General features: G+C 34.4%; 2 protein-coding genes and 1 long non-coding RNA gene across 3 annotated transcripts; 1 reads left to right on the top strand and 2 right to left on the bottom strand.

Moving 5' to 3' along the window:
• Window positions 1–2,099: 2,099 nt before the first annotated feature.
• Window positions 2,100–3,545, bottom strand: LOC108339179 (protein MAIN-LIKE 1-like). Its single transcript, XM_052878103.1, has 3 exons — window positions 3,416–3,545; window positions 2,580–2,797; window positions 2,100–2,513 (listed from the first exon to the last, which is right to left on the bottom strand). Exons 1-3 carry the CDS (start codon window positions 3,543–3,545, stop codon window positions 2,100–2,102), a joined length of 762 nt encoding a protein of 253 aa, XP_052734063.1.
• A 2,063-nt stretch (window positions 3,546–5,608) lies between these two features.
• Window positions 5,609–7,419, top strand: LOC108339180 (uncharacterized). Its single transcript, XM_017576323.1, has 4 exons — window positions 5,609–5,993; window positions 6,042–6,428; window positions 6,479–6,752; window positions 6,846–7,419. The coding sequence occupies exons 1-4, from the start codon at window positions 5,609–5,611 to the stop codon at window positions 7,417–7,419; spliced, it is 1,620 nt and encodes a 539-aa protein (XP_017431812.1).
• Window positions 7,420–21,425: 14,006 nt separating this feature from the next.
• Window positions 21,426–22,286, bottom strand: LOC128196569 (uncharacterized). The gene is made up of 2 exons (XR_008249018.1): window positions 21,948–22,286; window positions 21,426–21,859 (listed from the first exon to the last, which is right to left on the bottom strand). It is a non-coding gene; the product is annotated as an uncharacterized LOC128196569 (long non-coding RNA).
• Between the last annotated feature and the right edge of the window lie 1,432 nt (window positions 22,287–23,718).

A 23,718-nucleotide genomic window follows, 5' to 3' on the forward strand; every position in this document is an offset into this window, starting at 1 on the left:
TCGATATGGGTGCTTTTTCCACCCATCACTCGTAATCAACTTCATCTTTATAAAACATTATTAGTCAAGTAATCAAATTCCTACACTTTTTTTTTATTTTTTATCTTTTTAATTGAATATTTTAAAATATATTTTCAGATTTGGAAAATATTCTAAACACTCAATCTAAAAATTATGAAAAAATTATATTTCAGATTAAATATTTTGGAAGATATTTTTAAATCTAAACACACATTCCAAAACATTTAATCCAATACACAGGAAGGGAGACGTGGTTGTTGTATGGGAGAGGAAGGAGAAGCGGCTGCATAAAGGATAAAGAATATGATTTTGTTTATTTATAAGAGAGTAAAAATGTCTTTTCACTATACCTAGGGGAGAAAATATGGGGTACACGAAGCATATGTCATAAATCCAAGTTTACATAATTTTTTGAAATTTCAACGCGTAACATGCAATATGCAAATGTGGTATGAAAAGAAAAATAGTGAGATGTGATGTAAAAATGAAATGGGAGTTGCTCCCTCCACCCCCACACATCTCTTCCTCCACCTCCCCTTTACTTTTTTGCCCCTTCCTCCACCTTTCCTTTACTATTTTGCCCCTTAGTAAAATTTTATTTTTAAAATTATTGTTTTTTAATTTTATTCATTTATAACATATTTCACTGATAACCTACGTAGTTCCTTGTATGAGTAAAATATTTTTCTGCAAAGCTTGGTGATCGTGAAAAGAATTATCAAGCAATCTTCCTCTTGTTCTCGGTGCAATACGTGGTGCAGTGCGTTTATGGTGTAGTGTCCTTGTTGTGGTTCCTCTCCAGGTATGTAGTCATAATCCTTCCTATAATTCTAAACCCTAAACCCTTCCCATACTTCCAATAATCCTTTGAATATCCAAGCCTATAATCCTTGCATGAGCCGCAAAACGTAGTAAAATAAAAACGAAACCTAAAAGGAACACTGCCTCTGGACGGATGACTTCCTTCAACGGATGTCAACATCCGTTTAAGGCGAAACGGATGTCGACATCCGTTTTTCCTTAAACGGATGTTGACATCCGTTGAAGGATGTCATCCGTCCAGAGGCAGTGTTCCTTTTACGTTTCGTTTTTATTTTATTTGTTTATTTTATTTACAGTAATTTATATTTAAATTTATAATTTTAAATGTTATATATGGTTAGTTTTTAAACGTAATAATTTTGTTAAAATATGAATTTGTTATAGATGATTTTTGTATCTTTAATTCTTTAATAATTTGATAATTATATAAAAAATTATTTATTACTCTATTTATATCAAATATATAATTTAATTATATTAATATTTTTATATTTGTTTGATTAATTATTAATTATGTTAATAAGGGTCATTATAATTTTGTAGGTGATTATTATTTAAAATGGATGAATATCTTCATATGGATTCTCAGATTGGTTGTAGTTTGAAATCTGATTTGTCTTCATCAATTAGCAAAGTTGTAGAGAGAGATTTAACAAATAGATTTACAACAAATGAAATATTTCATTCACGGGAGCACTTAATTCAATGGGTAAGAGGGATGGCTTTTGATTTAGGATTTGTTATGGTAATAGTAAGATCTGACATAGCTACTGGTGTACGGGGAAGAAAAACGTATGTCATACTTGGATGTGAAAGAGGGGGAAAATATAGGAAATACAAAGCTGATGCAGTGGCTAGTGTATACGACACTCGTAAATGTGAATGTCCGTTTAGATTAAAGGGTAAACCATGTTCAGATGGGGCCGGATGGGTGTTGAAGGTGATGTGTGGACATAACAACCATGAGTTGGCTGAAACTTTAGTGGGTCGCCCTTATGCTGGCAGGTTAAATACGAGTGAGAAGTCATTACTGGTTGATATGACAAAGAGTAAAGTTACACCTGCAAATATTTTATTAACACTCAAACAAAATAATGATCGAAATGTCACAACGATTAAACAAATCTACAACGCAAGGCATGCGTATAAACGATCATTAAGAGGGTCCAGAACTGAACTACAACAACTTATGATGTTGTTGGATCGGGATAAGTACATTCACTGGAGTAGGTGTGTTGATGATTCAAAGGTTGAGTCTAAGCCAGCTTTCTAAGCCAGCTGAGTCTGACTTTCGGACCACATGCGTCCTCCATCTCAGAACCTGCTGTGCCACCATCAACGCCGAGTAGTTGCACAAGGGCTGTACGAGCCTCCTCAAACTCCAACTCCTCCAAATCACACATTTGCCCCATCACGGGTAGGTGAAGTAATGTCGAGACGTCATCAAGAGTAATCGACATCTCCCCTATAGGGAGATGGAAACTACTGGTCTCAAAATGCCACCTCTCTATGAATCCGAGGAGTAACGCCTTATCAACGTAATCATAACAAATCCCTGTAAGAGGCATCAAACTGGAATTCAACACAATGTGTTGAATTCCCTCGTGGCATGGTCCTAACTTATTTACTTTTTTTCCATGAGAGATCAACTTCAGCGTGTCCCCTCGATCCTACACATCAATATTTAATAAATTTTCTATTAAAAAAATAATAAAAAGTTTTATTTTTGCACTCACCCGGCCTTGTGAAATAGCATAAGCTACATGCTGAACATAGTGGGTCAGCAATGAACCATCACGTGGACCTCCAGAAAATCCACCGACATCCTCTTGTATGTCATGAACATCCACATGCTCCTCCTCATCATCATCGTCGTTAGGGGCCGTAAATGCATTCTCTTCACCATGAGTCTCATACGCCTCATATGTTTGTTCCTCAACGGCTCGCTCCTCAACTATGGGGTCATCCTAGATAGGAGCTGCACGACTTCTACGAGCAGAAACGGTAGATCTTCTCCGAGCTTCGCCCTGCGACGAACTCTCTCCTCGAGAACTCTCTCCACGAGAACTAAAAGATGCACCACGTGTTCTTGCCATTTCTAACAATAATTTATTTGTTTAATTTCAAAAATTAAGAAAATTATTATTTTAAATATCATTAATAAACTATAACAAAATACAATTCAAAATAAATTAAACTAATAATAATTATTTTATTAACTACAAAAAAATTAAATAAAATAAACAATTAACTAATTAATTAAAAAAATACATTTAAATATATTTTCATTTAATTATTATTATAAATACAAATTTATTAATATTAAATACAATTAAATTAAGAATATTTATTTCAAGAAATAAAAATAATTTAAATATATAAAAGTTTATATATCTAATTCAAACTTAATCAATTTATTTAAAACATAGCAAAATTTAAAAACTGTAAAAGGTTAAAGAAAATCTAAAAATAATTATATATATCAAATAACTATATTTATATAAAGAATTTAAAATATTAAAAAAAAAATACAGCATCCGAGAGCCAAAACGGATGTGGGATGTCCGATTACCCTTCAACGGATATCCCACATCCGTCGACGGAAGTCCGACATCCGTCGAAGGGTAACGGATCTCCCACATTCGTTTCGGCGCGGACACTGTTGAAACGCGACAAGCACCGGCAGAAAGCACCGAAAACATACTTGTACCACGCCGCACGCTGCAGATCCGCTCCTCTCCCAACTGAACGGCCTCCACCGCACCAAGGCACCAACGGTTCAACGGCTGCTCCGCAAACGCTCTTCCGGAAAATGAAGAAGAAAGAAATGGAGAAATAGAAGTGAAAGGTTGATGAGGCTTGAAGAGAAAATGATAAACAGAAATGGAGAAATGGAGAAGAAGCTTGACGGAAGAGAGAAAGGTAAACGGAAATGGAAGAGAGGAAGAGGTGCAGAGGGAAGTAAATCAGAAGTTTTAAATAAATTAAAATATTAAAATAATAAAAATAAAAAATTTTAACTTTTGAGGATATAATTATCATTTTAGAAGGATATAATTGGTATTTTAGAAAATTGGGAAGGTGGAGGAAGAGACGTGTGGGGGTGGAGGGAGCAACTCCCAAATGAAATAGGCCACTAACCCATAGAATACAAAGAAGGTGTAAAAAGAATGATAGGGAGGTATGGATGTAAAAAAAGTGGTTTGGGGTTCTACCCATAGAGAGGTGTAAAATGAAAAACAGGTGTATATATTAAAATGTGGATTGAGTTGAGATGAAAGAAAAAGAAAACGGGGGGTGTAAAGTAAAGAGTGATTTAGGTCCTACGTTGATTGGGGCCATATTGAGGAGGTTCTAAAAAGAAAACCTGTCGGTGTGAAAAGTAAACATTCTTTTTTTTCTTAATTATTTGTTTATCGTTATTTTTTATTTCACTTCTTTTTATATTGCATTTTTAAAATTAATTAAATATAATTTTTTTTTATATTTTTGGAAATAAATTTTATTTATCTATGAAATTGAGGATTAACAAAGTATTAGATCAATATTGGACAAGTGTTGTCTCCTGAAATTTGCTGCATTTAAAAATAGCATGCACTCCTTGACATATTTGGGTCACTTTTTGCAATCTAAACTTTATTTGCAATATTTAGGACCAATTAGGCATGTAGTTTTACTGAGTAGTTCAAAAAGGGATTTATTTTGTGTATAGAGATTGTTTGAAATATATTTTACTCAGTGTAGAATTGATAAAAAAATATAGGCATAATAGCTTATTTCGTCTCCAAATTAAGAGGTAAATTTCCGTTTAGTATCCGGTTTTAAAAATGAAGATATTCGGTCCCCATATTACGAAAATTGTGTAACTTAAGTCATCACCGTTTAACGGTGTTAAAATCGAAAACGTTGAACTGGGTGTGGATGTGAGGTGTGCAAGAAATGTGGTCGTGACAATGAGTTGGGGTACGTTAGTTGACGTGGCAGACAAAAGAATAAATTATGTGTTATGAAATTAGAGAAATTAAATAATAGGATTTGTTAATCTTCGAATTAAAACATTACGCAAGTTAGGTCATAGATTGGAGATTTTTCACGTTCTGGAAGGATTGACGTTGTGCAAGGATTGACGGTGTCGAAGGAGATTGTTGACCGAAAATGGTTGGTGAAGGAGATTCTTGAGCGAAAAGGATTGACGTTGCAGTGATAGTTCTTCGAAGAGAAAAGGTGCAAGGTATGCTTTTTATCAGTTTTTGATGTAGTTGTTTTCCCCCATGGAAGTATCTTGTCTTCTTGTCCCCTTACTATGTTTTGTTGTGGTCCCCCTTGTTGTCTTGTGGTTCCCCTAATAACGTTGGATTTGTAGTGGTCCCGTTCTTGAGTGCTTTTCGTTTTGTTTTTGGTACTGTTTGTATGGTTTTGGTCCCTAATTAGTGCAAACTGTTTTGTGCTTTTGTCCTCTTAGTGCGTAGTACTATTTTGGATATGGTTTTGTTGAATGTGTGGTTGTTGTTTAACTTGTGGTTGATGCATATTGATTTAAGGTTTAAGCCAAAATGGAATGTTGTAGGTGATACAATGAATGCGTGTGATTACTTTTGTATGCCTACAGGTGTGATAGTTGTTAGTAACGTGGCATCATTACAATGTACATGCATGTGGAGGTCATTAAATACTGATAGTAGATGCATGTGAAGGTCATTAACCAACTGCATGTAGTCTGACACTTTGTTTTATATAGGCATATAATAGTTAACAAATAAAGAAAATGTCTGACTTTGATATTGAGGTGGTGTTTCACCATAGGGGTAAGTTTTTGAATGATGGGTCATTTAGATACCATGGAGGTGATACCAGTACCTTGGTCGTTGACATAGACAGATGGAGTTATTTTGAAATCTTGGCCATACTGAGGGAGATGAGATATATAAATGTTAAGGAGTTGTGGTATTCCCTAGGTGGTTGTGTATTAGAAGATAGGTTGGAATTGTTAAGTGATGACATAAGAGCAATGCATATCGTGAGCATTGCGTTATTGAATGGTAAAGCTCATTTGTTTGTGGTTCACATGGTGTCCGAACTTGATTATATTAATATGTTGCAATATGACGTTGCTGAACAAGGTGAGGATGGTGAAGATAGTGAAGGTCAAGGTAAACTTTGAGAAGAGGTTGAAGAAGAACGGGGTGAGGATGGTGAAGGTGAAGGTGGTGAAGATAGTGAAGTTGGTGAAGTTGGAGAAGATGGTGAAGGTGCTGATGATGGTGAAGTTGGAGATGTTGGTGATGATGGTCATTGGACAGAAGATGGTTTATTTGTAGAAGTTGGTGAAGATGGTCAAGGTGCTGATGATGGTGAAGTTGGTGAAGTTGGAGATGTTGGTGAAGTTGGAGAAGAGGGTGAAGGTGGTGATGATGGTGAAGTTGGTCAAGTTGGAGATGTTGTTGAAGTTGGAGAAGATGGTGAAGGTGCTGATGATGGTGAAGTTGGTCAAGTTGGAGATGTTGGTGAAGTTGGAGAAGAGGGTAAAGGTGTTAATGATGGTGAAGTTGGTCAAGTTGGAGAAGATGGTGAAGGTGTTGATGATGGTGAAGTTGGAGATGTTGGTGATGATGGCATAAGACAGAATATGATTTAGTTGGAGAAGTTGGTGAAATTGGAGAAGATGGTGAAGGTGCTGAAGATGCTGAAGTTGGAGATGTTAGTGAAGTTGGCCATGAGACAAAAGGTGTTGAAGATATGCAGGAGGAGTTTGATGTTAGTAGTTGGATAAGGTCTGATGAAGAGGCTTTTGTTAGTGAAGATGAATTTGTGGATGTTGGTGTGCATGATGATGAACAACTTGAACAACAAGATTGTGAAGGTAGTGTGTTTGTTGAAATGGGTACAGGAAATGGATGCACTACCTCAAAGTTGCATGTACATTAAGTAAACTACACAACGAGTTACTCATTTTCCATTTTACTGATTCCATTTACTAATATTGATTTTTAATACTTTGGCAGTTGGTCAGGTCTACAAGTTTTTGAGATCAACCATGCTTGCAATATTGTTGAAAAGTTTGTGGTTGATGTAGACAAAAGAGATTGTAGCTGCAGGAAGTGGACTGTAACAGGAATACCTTGTTGTGATGCACTCACAGCCATGAGGTTTTTAAACATCAATCCAGAAGACTACATCCCAAATTGGTTTAGAACCTCTACTTATGAAGAAACTTACATTGCATTAATTTTCCATATGAATGGACCTGAACAATGGCAAAAGACTTCATATGCTAATGTTTTGCCTCCTCCGAATAGGGTGTATCCAGGTAGACCAAGGAAAAATGGAAGACTGGAGAGTTGGGAGCAAAAAAGGGATGATACACAACTTAGACAAACCGGAATCCCAAAGAGATGTGGCATTTGTAGACAACTAGGGCATAAAATAACTAATTGCCCTCAAGCACAGCACCAGCAAGCTACAACACACTCCACTCAACCAAGTGAACAACAAGACCACGAAGCTACACCACTACCCACTCAAGCAAGTCAGATTACTCAAGAACCCCAGACCGATCACACTACAACAACACTTTAAAAATTGTTCACCTTTCTGTTTTATTTTGGATATGTACTTTCAACTTTAAGTAGTTTTGCTAAGACATATTCAGGTCATGTTTGACCTTCAATATTATTTTGGATATGATGTATTTTGCACTTAATAACTTTAACATTTTGGATCATCTGTGATGTATTTTGTATAGATTGTTAATATTGATAGTTTGTACAGCTTTATGCTGATGAAATTTTAAACTACTCAATTTAAAAATTAGGCAAACTAAAAAATTGTATTGCCAGCACCGGCTTTCATGTTTTATTCATTCTTTCTATTTTGATGGGTAAACAACTATATTAGATATGATTTTTAGGATTACTTCATTTCATTATTAGTTTACCAAAGCAATGAAAAATAAAGTTATGGAACACTTTAGTGGCTGACAAAAGTAACTGATGACAGAAAGAGAGGGCAATGTAAAATACATAACACATGATCACTACACTTGAAGAATAACACAAACACAATCTCATTACACACACAATGTCATTACAACCAGAATCTTCATTAAGTAACAAACAAACATTACAATATAACCCCATCAAACACCACTTCAACAAAATTAAAACATAAGACATACAAAGATGATGTTAATCAACCCCATCAAACATAAAAACCCCAACAACACCTTCTCCCTTTTCTGACAAACCACAAGTGATTTTTCCAAACAAATAATCTTTCTCCTTTGCCATCCAATTGTACTATCCCTTTCATCTATATAATCTTCAGTGCGTCATTTGAAGAAATTACATCCTCGCACTTCCTCATTTCGACTCCGCTGTTCAAAACATCCAACCGAAAACATCTCAAGATAAAGCGAACTAATGTACCCCAAAATAAAAACACAACGTAGAAAACATACCTTGTAATTAGGGCACCCCAAAAATGTTTCCCCTCGTTCTTAATAGTTTTTGCGACTCTTAATACGGCAAGCTCTCCACAATAGCATATTTGGATGTCAACCATTCCTCGTGATGAACCACCACGCGAGGTCCCCCTTGAGCAAGACGAGCATTGATTCATTGACATTTCCTCTAGGAACCACACAATACTGCTTCCTCCAGACCTACAAAACCACCCCAATCCCAACCACCCAACTTAGGGCACCCACCTCACAAACAACCAACCTTAGAAACAGCGAACTTCACAAACTATGTTAAGATGAACAACTTAGGACACCCCACCTCAGCTCACCACCTTTAGATCAACTCCTTCCCCTAAGCTCGTTGGAGATTAAAATGTTAGGGCAAATCCCTATGCATTTGCTTTTCCAAATTAAAAGGACATTTTCATACCTGGCCAAAGCTAAAAAATGTGTTTTTGCCACGTTGGATAAATAATTTGCCACATCTTTTAACCTTTAACGTCGTTCCTACACCATAACGAAGATGACTTAAGTTACACAATTTTCGTTAAATGGGGACTGAATGTCTTCATTTTTAAAACTGGGTACTAAACAGAAATTCATCTCTTAACTTGGGAACGAAGTAAGCGATTAAGCCAAAAATATAATTATATTGATGTAAGCAATTTTTATGATTTCAATTAAATGAAAACATACAGGATCTTGAATTTCATGTTTCTAACTATTCTCACACACATAGTAGAAAATGACTTACCTGAATTCATTGTATAGTTCTATCCTGTCAATTGTTCTCCCTTCTCTTACTCATCTTTGATCTTTTCTTGATGATATAGAAATTGTCAAGGATGTTTTTTTCTACCAAAGTCACAATTTCTTTTTTCTTTCTGAGAACGTTACTTTTTCTCCCTCATTTTTCAGAAACTTAACGTGTCAACAGAAGTAAACATTTTTTCCTCTTTTATGATATTTAACCAACTTTAATAAAATACCAAAATGTCCTTTATTGAAGTGACAAGAGAGGGATTAATTTTAATAACTCTAAAATAATCCCTATGACTTTAATACATTTATATTCTAATAATCATCACATTAGAATCTTTACATCAAAGTTATACTTTAAATTACATGAACCAATGTTAAATATTAATATAATTCAACATTCTCCCACTTGGTTCATATGATGACTTGAAGATCTAAAACTAAACTTTAAGTGCGCACAATTTATTAGAATTGTCAAGTCATCATCCTTATATGAATTGAAATTATCAGATCATGACGGACAAAAGTCATGAACGACGAGATTCCTTCCATGTATCACATAATTAAACCAACTCAACATAACTTTAATCAATCTTATAACTTTCATGTTTCTAAAAGAGATATAACATGTTACCACAATCAATAATACATGTATATAACTTAATGTGGATAAAAATAGAATAAAGAGAAACATAACTTTAATTGAATTCACAAGTGTCATGACGCTATAAGCATATAATTATACATATCCATATAGATAGATAACATCATCATGTTAATATTGACTTATCCATAATGCCCATACTTTCAACATGGCCAATAAAAGTTTTGGGCGGTAGTCCTTTAGTTAACGAATCTGCTATCATCAAATCAGTACCAATATGCTCAATCAACACTCTATGTTTCTGCACTTCTTCTTTGACTGACAAGTATTTCAAATTCATGTGTTTAGAACCTTTTGAGTACTTATCATATTTAGAAAAGAAGACGGTTGCAGAATTATCACAAAAAATCCTTATCGACCTAACAATACTATCAATAATGCCAAGCCTCGATACAAAGTTCTGCAACCACTAAGCATGATCTGTGGCCTCAAAGCATGCCACAAATTCAACCTCCATGGTGGAAGTAGCAATGACTGATTGTTTTGCACTTTTCCAAGAAATTTCTCCTCCAGCTAATAGATGAACATACCCAAATGTGGATTTTCTTGAATCCACACATCCAACATAGTTTGAATCCAAGTAGCCAATCACCTCAAGATGATCTGACCTTCTGTTGGTGAGCATGTATTCTTTGGTACCTTGTAAGTACTTAAGAACTACTTTGCCATCGCCTTAACCTTCCAACAGCAAAACTGATATATGGTCGAGTACAAGTTTGAGCATACATCAAACTCCCAACCACTGACGCATAAGGAATGGACTCCATGGCCTTTCATTCCAAATCATTCCTAGGACATTGCATTTGACTAAACTTGTCCCCCTTTTGAATTGGAACTACTCCGGAGAGCATTTTTCCATTCTAAATCTCTCTAACACTTTGTTAATATAACCTTTTTGAGACAAGCTTAACAATCCTTGTGATCTATCACAGAATATTTCTATTCCTATCACATAAGATGCCTCATTCATATCTTTCATTTCAAAATTGCTAGAGAGAAACTTCTTTACATCATGTAACATAACAATATTATTAGTAGCAAGAAGAATGTCGTCAACATATAAAACCAATCTAACAAACTTACTCCCACTGATCTTTATATATATATATATACCGGTCAACGGTGTTCTCTACAAAACCATATGAAGTTATGGTATCATTAAATTTTAGATACCATTGTCGAGAAGCTTGTTTCAGTCCATATATTGATTTCTTCAATTTACATACCAAATTTTCTTTTCCTGTTATTGTGAAACCTTCTGGTTGGTCCATATAAACTTGCTCTTCTAAGTCACCATTCAGAAAAGTGGTCTTTACATCCATTTGGTGAAGCTCTAAATCATAATGAGCCACTAAAGCCAAAACAATTCTCAAAGAGTCCTTCTTAGAAACAGGAGAGAAGGTCTCTTTGTCGTCAATGCCATCCTTTTGAGTGAAACCTTTGGCGACTAATCTAGCTTTATACCTTTCAATATTTCCTTTTGAGTCATGTTTAATCTTAAAGACCCATTTACAACTAACTCCTTTTGAACCCTTAGGCAATTCAACTAGATCCCATAGTTTATTGTCATCCGTTGATTTCAATTCTTCTTTCATAGCATTCAACCAATTCTCTGAATTATTACTTTCCATGGCTTGTCTGAAAGAGACTGGATCCTCATCAATGCTTAAGTCATATTCATGTTCAACAGAGTAAACCACATAGTCATTCGAAATAGCAGGTCTTTTTTGCTTTACAGACCTTCTTAATGCTGCTTCTTGTGGTTTCTCTATCAATTGTTCATTTATAACTTGCTCATTTGTTTGCTCATTGCCAATTGACTCAACATTTATATGTTCATTTTGTAGGATTGGATCATTAACTTGTTGTCTATACTTGTTGTATGATTGTAATATAGCAAGAGGGATAACAACTTGAGAAGAAAAATTAGGTGTAGAAACACTATCATTATGCTCTTGAATGTCCAGACTCAACTATTCTTATGGTTAGGGCAATAAAATTTGTATCCCTTTGATTTTTCAGGATAACCGATGAAGTAACCACTAATGGTTCTTGCATCAAGCTTCTTTTCATGTGGATTGTATAACCTTACCTTTGCCGGAAAACCCCAAACATGAAGATGTCTTAAACTGGGTTTCCTTCCAGTCCATAGTTCATAAGGAGCTTTAGAAATTGCTTTGTTAGGAACCCTGTTAAGAAGATATAAAACAGTCTTTAATGAATACATCTACAAAGATAAAGGAATATTACTATGACTTAACATACTCCCACTAGTGCAAAACGGGGTTAAGAACGCGGGTCATATGTCTCGGTTTCTAGAAAATCGAAGCATATGTAAAAGCGGTGGCATTTTTACAATTTCAACGAACTTATACGCCTCGGTTGCAGGGGAACCGAAGCATTTAAGCTAAATTACCTTGGTTAAAAACAAAACCGAGACGTAATGTTCTACCACTTCCCACCTAAAATTGGCTATTCAATTGACGATGTTTTGAAATTGCCCTATTGCCTCGGTTCTCTTACCAACCAAGGTAGAAAGGTTCTGTCCGAAAGGGGTAATTTACCCTAATCAGATTTTATTTTGAAAACCCTTGGCCTTAGGTATCCTTTCTCGCGAGCCTTGGGTATCCTCCATTTCTTTTTTCTCTTCATCATGCGATATCCAGAAGCTTGAAGCTTTTGCACTTTTTCTTCATCGCAACAGACTCAACGTTGGCGGCGAGCGTGGCGAGGCACAGCGAGGGCATCCTGCAACGGTGGCGTTTATGCGAGGGTTCAAACTCCAACTTCTTTCTTTTCTCTTCTTATATTGGATGTAGGCCATCGTCGACGGCCGTCCCTGGCGCTAGTGAAGGAAAACCTCGCAGTAGGCAAGGGGAAGCCGCTGCTGACGAAGACGCAGACGCAAACGCGGAGAGCTAATGAGGGAGGATGGGATGATTGGGACAACGAGGGGAGTTCGGCGGACATCTAAAGTAGGTCAATTGGGGACTTCAGGAGCTTGAACGGCGTGGGTGTGCCGGCGAGGTCTAGGTGGACGGAGGACATCACGCGGTCGTAGGTGGAGGCCTCAACGACGAACAAGGAAAGCTTCTTCGCGAGGAAGATGGTAGAGAACGATTCGAGGTCTGAGGGGCTTCCACCGTCGCAGGGAGGGAAGTACATAGGGTTCAAAGGCTATCACCATTAAACGGCAAAGAAGGATCCTCATTTCTGGATCCATTCATTACCCAAGAAGCACCCATGAGGTATTGTTACTCTCAAATGTGGTTCAAGGTCCTCATATTTTCTTATTTTTCTCAAATGGGTGGCTTAAAGTTTCTTCCTTTTTGCGTTTTTAAGTTGTGGGGTTCCTTTTGTTTTAGATGTGGCCAGATCTTATTTAGAAGGCCAAGGAGGGAGGGTTGGATGTCATTCAGACTTATGTTTTCTGGAATGGGCACGAGCCTTCACCTGGAAGGGTAACTCAAAGTACTAAATAGTGGTTTCTAGTTTTTCTTTCTTGCATTGCTTGGACACTGCACAGTCAGTATGTGAATTATGGAATAATCAATGTTGTTGCTTTCTTGATTGCTGCAGTATTATTTTGAGGGGAACTATGACCTGGTGAAGTTCATAAAGCTGGTGCAGCAAGTGGGCCTTTATGTTCATCTCAGGATTGGTCCTTATGTCTGTGCTGAGTGGAACTTTGGGTAGTGAACGTGTTCGTTGCAGAAACTTTGGTGCCTCTCAAATTATTTTTCTATTCTTGGTGTTTTCCTTTATGCCTCCAAGTATTCAACTTCTAATCTCAAATAAAAATGTTTCCCAAATTAACACTTGCAATGGCTTCTATTGTGATTATTTCTCTCCAAATAAGGCGTACAAGCCAAAGATGTGGGTAGAAGCTTGGACTGGCTGGTTTTTGGTGCCTTGTTTCTTATTTTTTTAGTTTCCATGAGAATGCAAATTATGTGTGCAAATTATGTGTGCATGAGAGAGAAAACGCTCAAAGGTTGAAGGCATTATCACACTTGTATATTTTGTGAATGAAATTGGTATACTTCAAAAATAGCTCATCATTTCTTGTATACAATTTTCGATTTCAATGCTTTGGAGCTTTGCCTAAATGACTGCTGATTAGGAAATAATCCATGTTAGAAGAATATCTTATAAACCCCCTCTATTGTAGAAAGGTTAAGGAAAAAAATAATAATAAACCCTTCTACTACCTCGGTTCAACTACAAACTGAGGCATAAAACCCCTCTATTACCTCAGTTCACCAGAAACCGAGACCAAAAGTCTAGCGAAAAAAAAGAGTAAAAAAGGAACACCCTCTATTGCCTCGGTTGTATTTGAACCGAGGAAAAAGCATACACCTTTTTGCCTCGGTTCAAAATCGAGGCAAAAAGGGGTAGATGTTAACCCTCGACAAGTGTACCGAATCGTATCAAGTAATAATAAAATGGTAAGACCAAGTATCGTTTCCCAAAGGACTCACGGCCTAAACAGTTATATGATTTGTTGATTATCTTAGACTTGTAACCGAAAATATTGTTGTTGAACTATGAAAAATAAACATGAATGCAAAGTTTTGATCAATGGACTTGAAAGATGCAAAAATGGTTGATGTATAATATGAATGATTATGTTGTTGGGGTTTCCGATTCATCTTATCCACTCTCATGTATTCAAGAATTCATCTTTCTTCATTAATGTTAATGCCACTTTCTAATTTACCTTAAACCCGATGTCTTGGTGAAGAAAGCCTACTCCTAATCACTAGTTTACAATGTCTTGTCTCCCTAGCAATTATTCATGCATTACATTCGCACAGAAGCTTAAAGGCAACCAATCCTCCTATCCCTATGTCTAGGCAATATTGCTCTTGGGAGAATTTCTTCAGTTCTAGATTTACTTATATGTGTCCATACAAATAACATCAATGATCATGCAATTGAATGAGTTAAACAAAACATGCATAGAGTATAGAAGAAAAACCCTAACAATTAATGAAAGAAAGCATATAGATTAAAGAAACAATACAATACATGAGAGTTTCAAAGGATTACATCGGTTCCCCAACAACAATAAAGGTTTAGTTCACCATAGACATGGTGAAACTAGATGAAAAACAATGAAAGAATGAAAGATAGAACCCTAGAAGGTGAAGAATAGAGCTTGAGCATCCAAAATCCTCCTCCAAGGAGTGAAGAAAGTGTGATTTTGCCTCTTTCTGTCCAAAGATACTAACCCTAATTCGGCTAAAACCTTATATAGCTTCCTAAAAATTACAGAAAATTGGCCCAAGGCCCAATAAAATGGCGCATTACCGCTCAGCGGAAGTACGATTCTTCTATTTTGACGCTCAGCTACAATTTTGCATCTCGGCGTTGATTGCGGGACTTCAGAGTGCCGCTCAGGGGTAAAATTGGCGCTGAGCGGTACTTCCGGCTCTTCTTTTGTGCACTTTTTCTTCCTTTTCTGAGTCCAACTTCTGGCTACTTCACTTCTTTCATTCAATTCATCTTAAAACCTACACAAACAAGGAAAATCAAGCATAAAACCCATCCAACTCTCTTATTTCCAAAACATAAGCAAAAACATGATTCCAAGCTAGTTTCTAAGTTATAAAGGTTGTTTTTGATGTCAAAATTAAGTATAAAAATAACAGTTTTTCAACTGTTATCAATAGACTTTTTACCTCGCCAGTATATACCTTAGTTGCGGAACCACTGCCTATGAACGAAAATAATCGTTGTCGTTTCCCTTGACTACACTAGTGTCCTAACCATATCCATAAGATTTGATTTCGCCTTTCTGCTACACTATTTTGTTGTGGTGTACCGGGCATTGTATATTGTGCACATATACCCCGACTTTCAAGATACATTGCAAATGGAATGGACCTGGACATTGTCCACTCTCATTAGTTTTACCATAATATTCACCACCTCTATTAGATCTCACCACTTTTACTTTTCTATCTAATTGTCTTTCCATCTCATTTATGAATACCTCAAGGACGTTCATTGATTGAGATTTTTCATGTAATAGATATATATAACAATAACGTGATAAGTCATCAATAAAGGAGATAAAGTATTTTTCACCACTTCAAGATATAATGCCAAAAGGACCGCAAATATCAGTGTGTATTAACTCAAGAAGTTGAATACTTCTTGTGGTAGGATATTTTGATATGTGTTTTGTTTGTTTACCCTTAATACAATGAATACATACATCTTAGTCATAAAAATCCAATTGAGGTAAAATTTCATTTTTTACTAACCTCAACATCCTTTCTTTGGATATGTGACCCAATCTTTTATGTCATAAGAAAGCAGAACATTCATTTCTTGCACTACATTTTCTATCAACAACATGTTCAACATTAAATAGGGATTCAAAAAAATTAACATCAAGATTTAAACGATATAAACCATCCAATAATGTACCAGAACCATAATAGTATGAAAGTTTATACAAATGAAAAATACCATTTTCAATCCTAAAGTTAAAACCTAAATAATCCAACTTTGTAACAAAAATTAAATTCCTAAGACAACCAGGAACATAGAGACAATTTTCAAGATTCAGACAATAACTAGTGTCTATAATCAATCGTTAAGGCCCAATTCCTTCTATCCGTGCCTTCCTTCTGTTCTTCATATATAAAGACTTTTAAATTCCTTTTATGGGCTGGATTAAAAGGAATCCCTACATAATATTAGAAACATGAGTGGTAGCTCCAAAATCCAACCCCCAGGTATTATTAGGCACTTCAATGATATTTGCTTTCAGGAAGTCTTTCTTGAAGTGACCCTTTCTTGCAAAAGAAACATTTCTGGTCATTCTGGATATTGCCCTTATTCACTTTCATTGGGGCTTTGTCCTTCTTGTTCTTTTTTCCTGATTTGGATTTACTAAAGCTAGCACCTTCATTAGTTGTGAGATGGATAAAATGATCTTTCATTTTCTTCAATCTCCCTTCCTCTTGTACCAACATGGCTTTGATTTCTTGAAAGTTCCATTTATCCTTAAGAGTGTTATAGTTCACTTGGAATTGACCAAATTCAAGAGGAAGAGAGTTCATGATAAACTGTACTAGGAAAGACTCATTCACCTCTATTCCCATTGACTTCAATCTTGCTGCTATATTAGCCATTTCAGTTACATGGTCATGTATGGGCTATGACCAGTCCAACTTTTTGGTAGTCAGCTTACTCATAAGAGTTCCCACAATAGACTTTTCAGTTATGTCTGATTATGAGTACTCCTTGATCATTTTCATGAATTCTTTTGTGTTTTTCGTTTTAAGCATAGAAGACTTTACATTCTCTGCCATAGACATGCGCATCAAGTTTAGTGACAGCCTGTTAGACCTATGCCAACCCTCATAAAGAGACTTCTCATTACTTGTACTGGTCTCTGTAATGGCTGCGGGCATTTCATCCATCATAATAGCCATATCCAAGTATAACACACCCAATTGGAACTGAATTTGTTCTTACCAATCAACATAGTTTATCCCATTAAACTTGACCACATTGTTGCTCAAACTTGATAAATTCATGGAAGCTGGAAATAATATACAAGCCCTCATACATTAATGCTTTGATAAAATTAATGGATTCAAATAGAATAACTACACTAGTCATGCATTTAACTTTACTTGTGGATGACACTTAAACTGATAGGTAATCATATAAGTCATTAATTTAAGTTCACCTTTGGGTTATTCTTAAACTGACAAATTCCATACAATTAAGAAACTAAAATGAATATACTTTAATAAACAATCAATCATACTTAAGTCTATATGTATGCTATCTTTGGATATACAAACATATTTACTAAGTATATGAAATGTCTCACTTTAATGTTATCAATTATGAACAATGGTGCACCTTTGGGTAATCCATAACATTCTTATAACAATGACTAATTACTATATATTCACAATTTAATATCCTTTATATTATGAATCATTTTCATAATACTTCTTTAGAAGTTGACCACATTATGGTACACACGGTAAATACACACTTCAATGGAATTTCAAAGTAATGCATATACATTCTCTTAACATTGTTTTTGGATTCAAAACACCATAACATGAGCAATTTAAAAAGAACAGCGGAATTACCAAAAGTTTTAATTTTGATTAGAATTATAACTCACCCGAAATTCAACTTAATTGAATTTTCTTCATCCAAGTTTAATTAACAATTACTTATAATTCATAAAACAAAACATTATATCATGCGTGTTAGTAGATGCACGTTTCTAATTAAAAGCATTCGTAATCGTGAAACCTTTAATTCACATATGCATTCCAACCATCTAATGTAACTTTCACTTTTAATTCACAAAAATAATTTTCATTCAATGCACATTGACAATAACACATTCTTATTTTTGTAGAATATAATATAAGCTGCAGCAATAAAGTTGCTTTACTGTTATAACAAGTGCCGCAACAATAAAGTTGCTTTATGGTGACAACCAAAATTAAAAACCTACGGCTTCTTGGATCAAATTCACGTAACAATGAATTGAATTTTCTTTCATGCCAATCAAAAATAATTAATATCATAGTAAAATTAAACATTTGAAAATTTAAAAATCCCTAAATTTTATAATTCAAAAACTAGGGTTTCTATAATTGAGAAAATTACCATGGAGAATCATAAAATCCAGAACTTGGCTCTGATACCACTTGTAAGCAATTTTTATGATTTCAATTAAATGAAAACATACAGGATCTTGAATTTCATGTTTCTCCCTATTCTCACAGACATAGTAGAAAAGGACTTACCTAAATCCATTGTATAGTTCTTTCCTGTCAATTGTTCTCCCTTTTCTTATTCCTCTTTGATGCTTTCTTGATGATATAGAAATTGCCAAGGATGTTTTTCTCTGTCAAAGTCACAGTTTCTTTTTCTTTCTCAGAACGTTACTTTTTCTCTTTCATTTCTCAGAAACTTAACGTGTCATCAGAAGTAAACATTTTTTCCTCTTTTATGATATTTAACCAACTTCAAAAAAATACCCAAATTCCCTTTATTGAAGTGAGAAGATAGGGATTAATTTTAATAACTCTAAAATAATCCATATAACTTTAATACATTTATATTTTAATAATCATCACATTAGAATCTTTACATCAAGGTTATACTTTAAATTACATGAACCAATGTTAAATATTAATATAATTCAACAATACTATCATAATCCCTATTTTAAATATTATTTATAAGGTTTGGACAATCTAAATTACTCCATATTCATAAATATAGATTTTTCTTTAGTAGTAAAAAGAAAAAATATTGAGTACTACGATGGATACAAAAGTTTAGAGTTTTGAAAAACATTTAATGTTGCGATATGCTATTTTACATTTCAAAATTTTCATTTTTCCGTGTTGTTAGTTTTATGTCTTTAATATCTTTTTCTCTCTGGGCACCTAATGTAATTTTTTTTGCTTAATACCTATTTTAGTTCCTCAAAAGACGGGAAATGTTTAAAGTGTTCCTACCTTTTCAAAAAAGTTGGAAATGGTCCCAATTTGTGAAAAAACGGGTCAAGTTAATCATTTTTGCTTACGACGTCAAATATGTAACGGTGCAGGTGTCCCCCTGAACAAAACATAATGAGTTGTCCAGTTGTTGTCATTGCGTGGCACTGTGAGGTTAAATGATGTGTAAAATTTAAATTTTAAAAAACAAATATTTTGATAGAGGGTTAAAAGAAAAGGGGTTGCTTGCTCTGCGTTGAGGAAGACACATATGTTGATGGCGCGATGAAGACTGGTGATGAAGGGTTTGCTTGCAGGTTTAAAGAGTTTGATGCGCTGATGGTGAATCTTGGTTGGGTGATTTTCCTGAGAGGGTTGGGCGTGTTTTTATTCGCGATGAACTCGCGATAAGGGTTCCTAATTTGGTGTTTCCTGTCATGCGATTAGTGTTCATCTGAAATTTGGTTTCCGCGGGTTCTCGGTGGCTATGGATGAGGCTCGATTTGAGTTTCTTTAGGTCTCTGCGGTTTCTTGCAGGTTTTGAAGGAGGAGATTGGTGGAGGAGCTCACGTTTTGGTTACCATGGAGAATATTGCGATTGGGTTTTGTGGTGAAGGAAATGCGCGATTTGCTCGTAGATTTGGGATTACAGGTTTCACTGTGGTTGAATCGCATGGAAGGAGATGAAAATTGGCCATGTTGGCTGGCCATGATTGCTCGCGGTTGTTGATGGAGTTCACATGGTTGTTTTTGAGTTTTTTCGAAAGTTTGGCGGAGAAGATGGTGGTGGTTTTTTGGTTTCGTTGCGGTGGCACATGGAGGAGGAAAATGTGATCTGGTTGTTAGGAAGAAGCTGTTAGCCTTAGCGATGGTCTGAGGTGTTGACACGACAGTTTGTGGCTCTAACGTTTCTGGAGGTGGCAGATGAAGTTGACGTGACAAGCAATTTTTTTTTAAAATTCAAAATTGACACATCATATTACCTTAGTGTGTCACGTATGAGAAAAAGTGGACAACTCATTAAGTTTTGACTAAGGAGACAGTTGCACCGTTAGATTTTTGACGCCGTAAGCAAAAATGATTAACTTGACATGTTTTTTCACAACTTGGGACTGTTTCCAACTTTTTTAAAAAGATAGGATCACTTTGAAAATCCTACCTCTTTCGAGGGACCAAAAGATGTATTTTTTTTTCATTCTTTAATCATATATTACTCAAACAATTATAATATCAGAATTGGATAAATTTTAGAAAATAATATAATTAATAAATTAAAGAACTTATAATTTAAAATATCTTAAACAACTTTTAAAAATAGTTTGAAAAAATTGTTTGAATAAATGACAAAAATATTACTATCCCAAAGATTGTATGAATAATGATATATCGATGTGGATATTTTATATGAATAATGTAATAGATGTTGATTCATTCTTAATATGTTTTTAATTAAAAATAAATTAAAACCATCGTTGTTATGTACTAAAATAATCTCTTCAATTCAACACCTTTATTAACTGATTATGCAATCACTTCAACCCTCCATACAAATAGGAAAGAAAACAAAGCACTATAGTTAACGTAACATATATAAAAGTAAAAAAGAAAAATAGAGAAAATTAGTCCAGCAAGCAAGAAATAGGTAATCATAAAATTTTGAAATATTTGATTAATAAATTATAATAATGAATAAAAGTGTTTTGATGTTGTAAATATTATTATATTCATAAAATAATCATTTCAATGAAGAAAAATAAATTTCTAGAACATATTTTCAATAAACCCATCATTATATAATAACCTAAATAATATATATATATATATATATATATATATATATATATATATATATATAAATAAAGGGTTTCAATAAATAATTTTAAAATATAAAAAATTAAAAGTAAAATGTATTTTATGTATAAGAATTAAATGAGTAAATTTAATTTATAATCATTAATTAATTAAAGGAATTTGTAGTAGATGACAGTCCCATGTGCTTATCTTCAAGGTTTTCAAATTTAATATGATAATTACAGTTTGATCCTATCTTGATATTGGAGAAAATTATAAACAAGTATTGCTAAACAGCTGCAATTACTTTGATGAAAAATCCAAAATCTTCTCAAGAAACCCTTTTGAAAACTCTATATAATAAAGGTTATTTATCTAACAAGCGTGAAGGAAAAATAGAAGAATCAAATCCAAAAACGTTATACTGAGAATAACACGAAGAAGCTACTTACAAGTTTACAACAGCTAACAATGCAAACTAATCTCTTTTCTAAAATCTCAACTAAAATAAATAAAACAGTTTTGAATCTAGTACTGCCCATAACAATTTTAAATGGCTATTATTTTTCTCCTTTACATTCATAAGCTGCTATATTCTCTACAATCTAAAGCATTAAAGGTAAGATAAAAGCAAAGAAAAATCTGAAGTCATGATATGAACTATACCAAATTCTCACTAATAAACCTAAGAATTTGAATCTGGGAAACAGTAAAAAACTAAAAAGAAAGTGAAACAAAAACAAAACTAGAGCAACAGAGTTCATGCCACTGCTTGAATCTTCATGTATAGCTTCAATCCATTGCATCAGTTCCTCTGCTTATCCTCTTATCCTAGGCTTTAACCTGCTACACATGCACCCTTTGTGATCAAATTTCTAGATATTATGAAACCAGAATGAACAAACACTTGTGAGGAAAAGGGGAATGTTACTTGTTCTGTGTAGGATTTGGTCTGCTGGGTGGTATCCTTCTAAGGTTAGCAGCTACCTCACGAACAGTTGGATTTGGTTTTCTAGGTGGTTTTTTTGTAAGGCTAGCTGCTGCCACAGGCTTCTGAGATGATTTTTGCTCTTCTCTATGAAAATTTGAATATGAAATAGAATTGGAAGTTTGTGACATTTTTGAAACTAAGGATGAAGAAGGAAGAACCCTAGCTTGAGACATAATCACCCCATATGAAAGGATCAATGTCATGGCAAAGATAGCAGCAATCATTGAACTGCATAAGGAATTCATGGTCTTTTCTGACTTGGAGGATGTCTTTCACTTGCTCTATATATGCTTCTTACAATGATAAGAGTGTGTATATATTTACATATATGGATTAAATATATTATAATAAAGTGTTGATTACGTGTATGTGTAACATACTAGTTAGGTTGATGATATATATATTAATATATAGTTTTGTTGGATAGTGGGTTGGACCAAATTTGAAAATGCAGTGAAGGGTATCATGTGAGAAATCTTTGACTAGTTCATGAGCTTACAAGTCCCAAAGCTAAATCAGCATGAGATTAGGAGGATCGTTGATTATAGGTTTGTGGGGTGCATGTCACGTGATGTGGAACGTGGTTTATTTACAGTTGGTGGGTTGGCAGCTTTGGATTCTACTGTTTCAGAGGTTTACAACTGCAATCAACTGATGAATGTTGCTCAAACCAAGGTGATGCAAATGGCTTTGGTTTAAAAAGACTGAGTGAAAATCTTAAAAAATTCTACCTCGTGAAGTGGAGTCATCAGAAAATACTACACGTTGTATGCAGTCCTAAAAGTGCTCTCTAGAAGAACATCAGCATGGTTAAGTTAAGCCACTCTTGGTTTACCTTGCTTGGAGTTTCCTTCCTAATCAAGAGAAGGCAAAAAAAAAAATTTAAACTAATTAAAAAGTAAGTGAAAATAATAATGAGTAATAAAAAAAGTAAGTAAAATTATTTTGAATTTTGAAAATGACAATTAAATAGAAAACTTTAAAATAAAGAAAAGAAGTATTGTTTATGTAGTTTCAAAATTTATAACACAATATTTTTTCAAATTAATATTAAATTATTTTATTTCTGAATATTTTAAATATTCTGTTAATATTTGATTAACTATAATAAATGGATGTAAAGTTTTTTTAAAAATTCAAAAAAAAATTAATCCAACTTTATCTCTTTATAGGAAGACATAAAAATCTATCATAATTATATGAACTAAGGAAGAGTGAAGAACAAAAAAGTGTTTTCATGACGTATTTTTTGATGGTTTTCAAAAAGATGGTTAAAATGTCATAAGAGGTCCAAAAGACGAAACCTTTTCTTATGACGAAACTAACAAAGGAAGAAGGTGTTACTACATTATCGAAAGACACGAGCTGCAGTAAACGTCGCGGTTAATGTCATGTCCGACGTCTATAGAGTCCTTAGACGTTGGTTAATGCCATATCCGACATCTTTATAGACGTCGGACCTGTAGAGTCTGACGTCTCATTAACGTCACCCATAAACACGTCGGATCGGGATCAGACGTTAAAAGCCCAAAATAACAGACGTCTAAAGTTCTTTCTGCACTAGTAACAACATTAAGTTTAATACAAAAATTAAGGTAAGGGGCTATTGAGATGAGCTTAGTAAAAATGTCAACAACTTAAAACATGATAGGAATGTGCTTGACAACAAGTTTGTTTTTTTGCACTTGATCAATAACGTAATGTAGATCGA

The sequence above is a fragment of the Vigna angularis genome, chromosome 5 (assembly GCF_016808095.1).
Source record: "Vigna angularis cultivar LongXiaoDou No.4 chromosome 5, ASM1680809v1, whole genome shotgun sequence".
In the NCBI taxonomy this organism is placed as follows: domain Eukaryota; kingdom Viridiplantae; phylum Streptophyta; class Magnoliopsida; order Fabales; family Fabaceae; genus Vigna; species Vigna angularis.

Bases quoted from the DNA above. Each gene is read 5' to 3' on its own strand.
- LOC108339179 (XM_052878103.1), bottom strand. From the start codon at position 3,545: ATGTTTTCGGTGCTTTCTGCCGGTGCTTGTCGCGTTTCAACAGTGTCC. The intron at 2,798-3,415 runs GTAATCGGACAT...ATGACCCCATAG, and splicing joins TGTGGGATATCCGTTGAAGG to TTGAGGAGCGAGCCGTTGAG. The intron at 2,514-2,579 runs GTGAGTGCAAAA...ATTGATGTGTAG, and splicing joins ATGCTATTTCACAAGGCCGG to GATCGAGGGGACACGCTGAA.
- LOC108339180 (XM_017576323.1), top strand. From the start codon at position 5,609: ATGTCTGACTTTGATATTGAGGTGGTGTTTCACCATAGGGGTAAGTTT. The intron at 5,994-6,041 runs GTAAACTTTGAG...AGGATGGTGAAG, and splicing joins TGAAGATAGTGAAGGTCAAG to GTGAAGGTGGTGAAGATAGT. The intron at 6,753-6,845 runs GTTGCATGTACA...ATACTTTGGCAG, and splicing joins AATGGATGCACTACCTCAAA to TTGGTCAGGTCTACAAGTTT.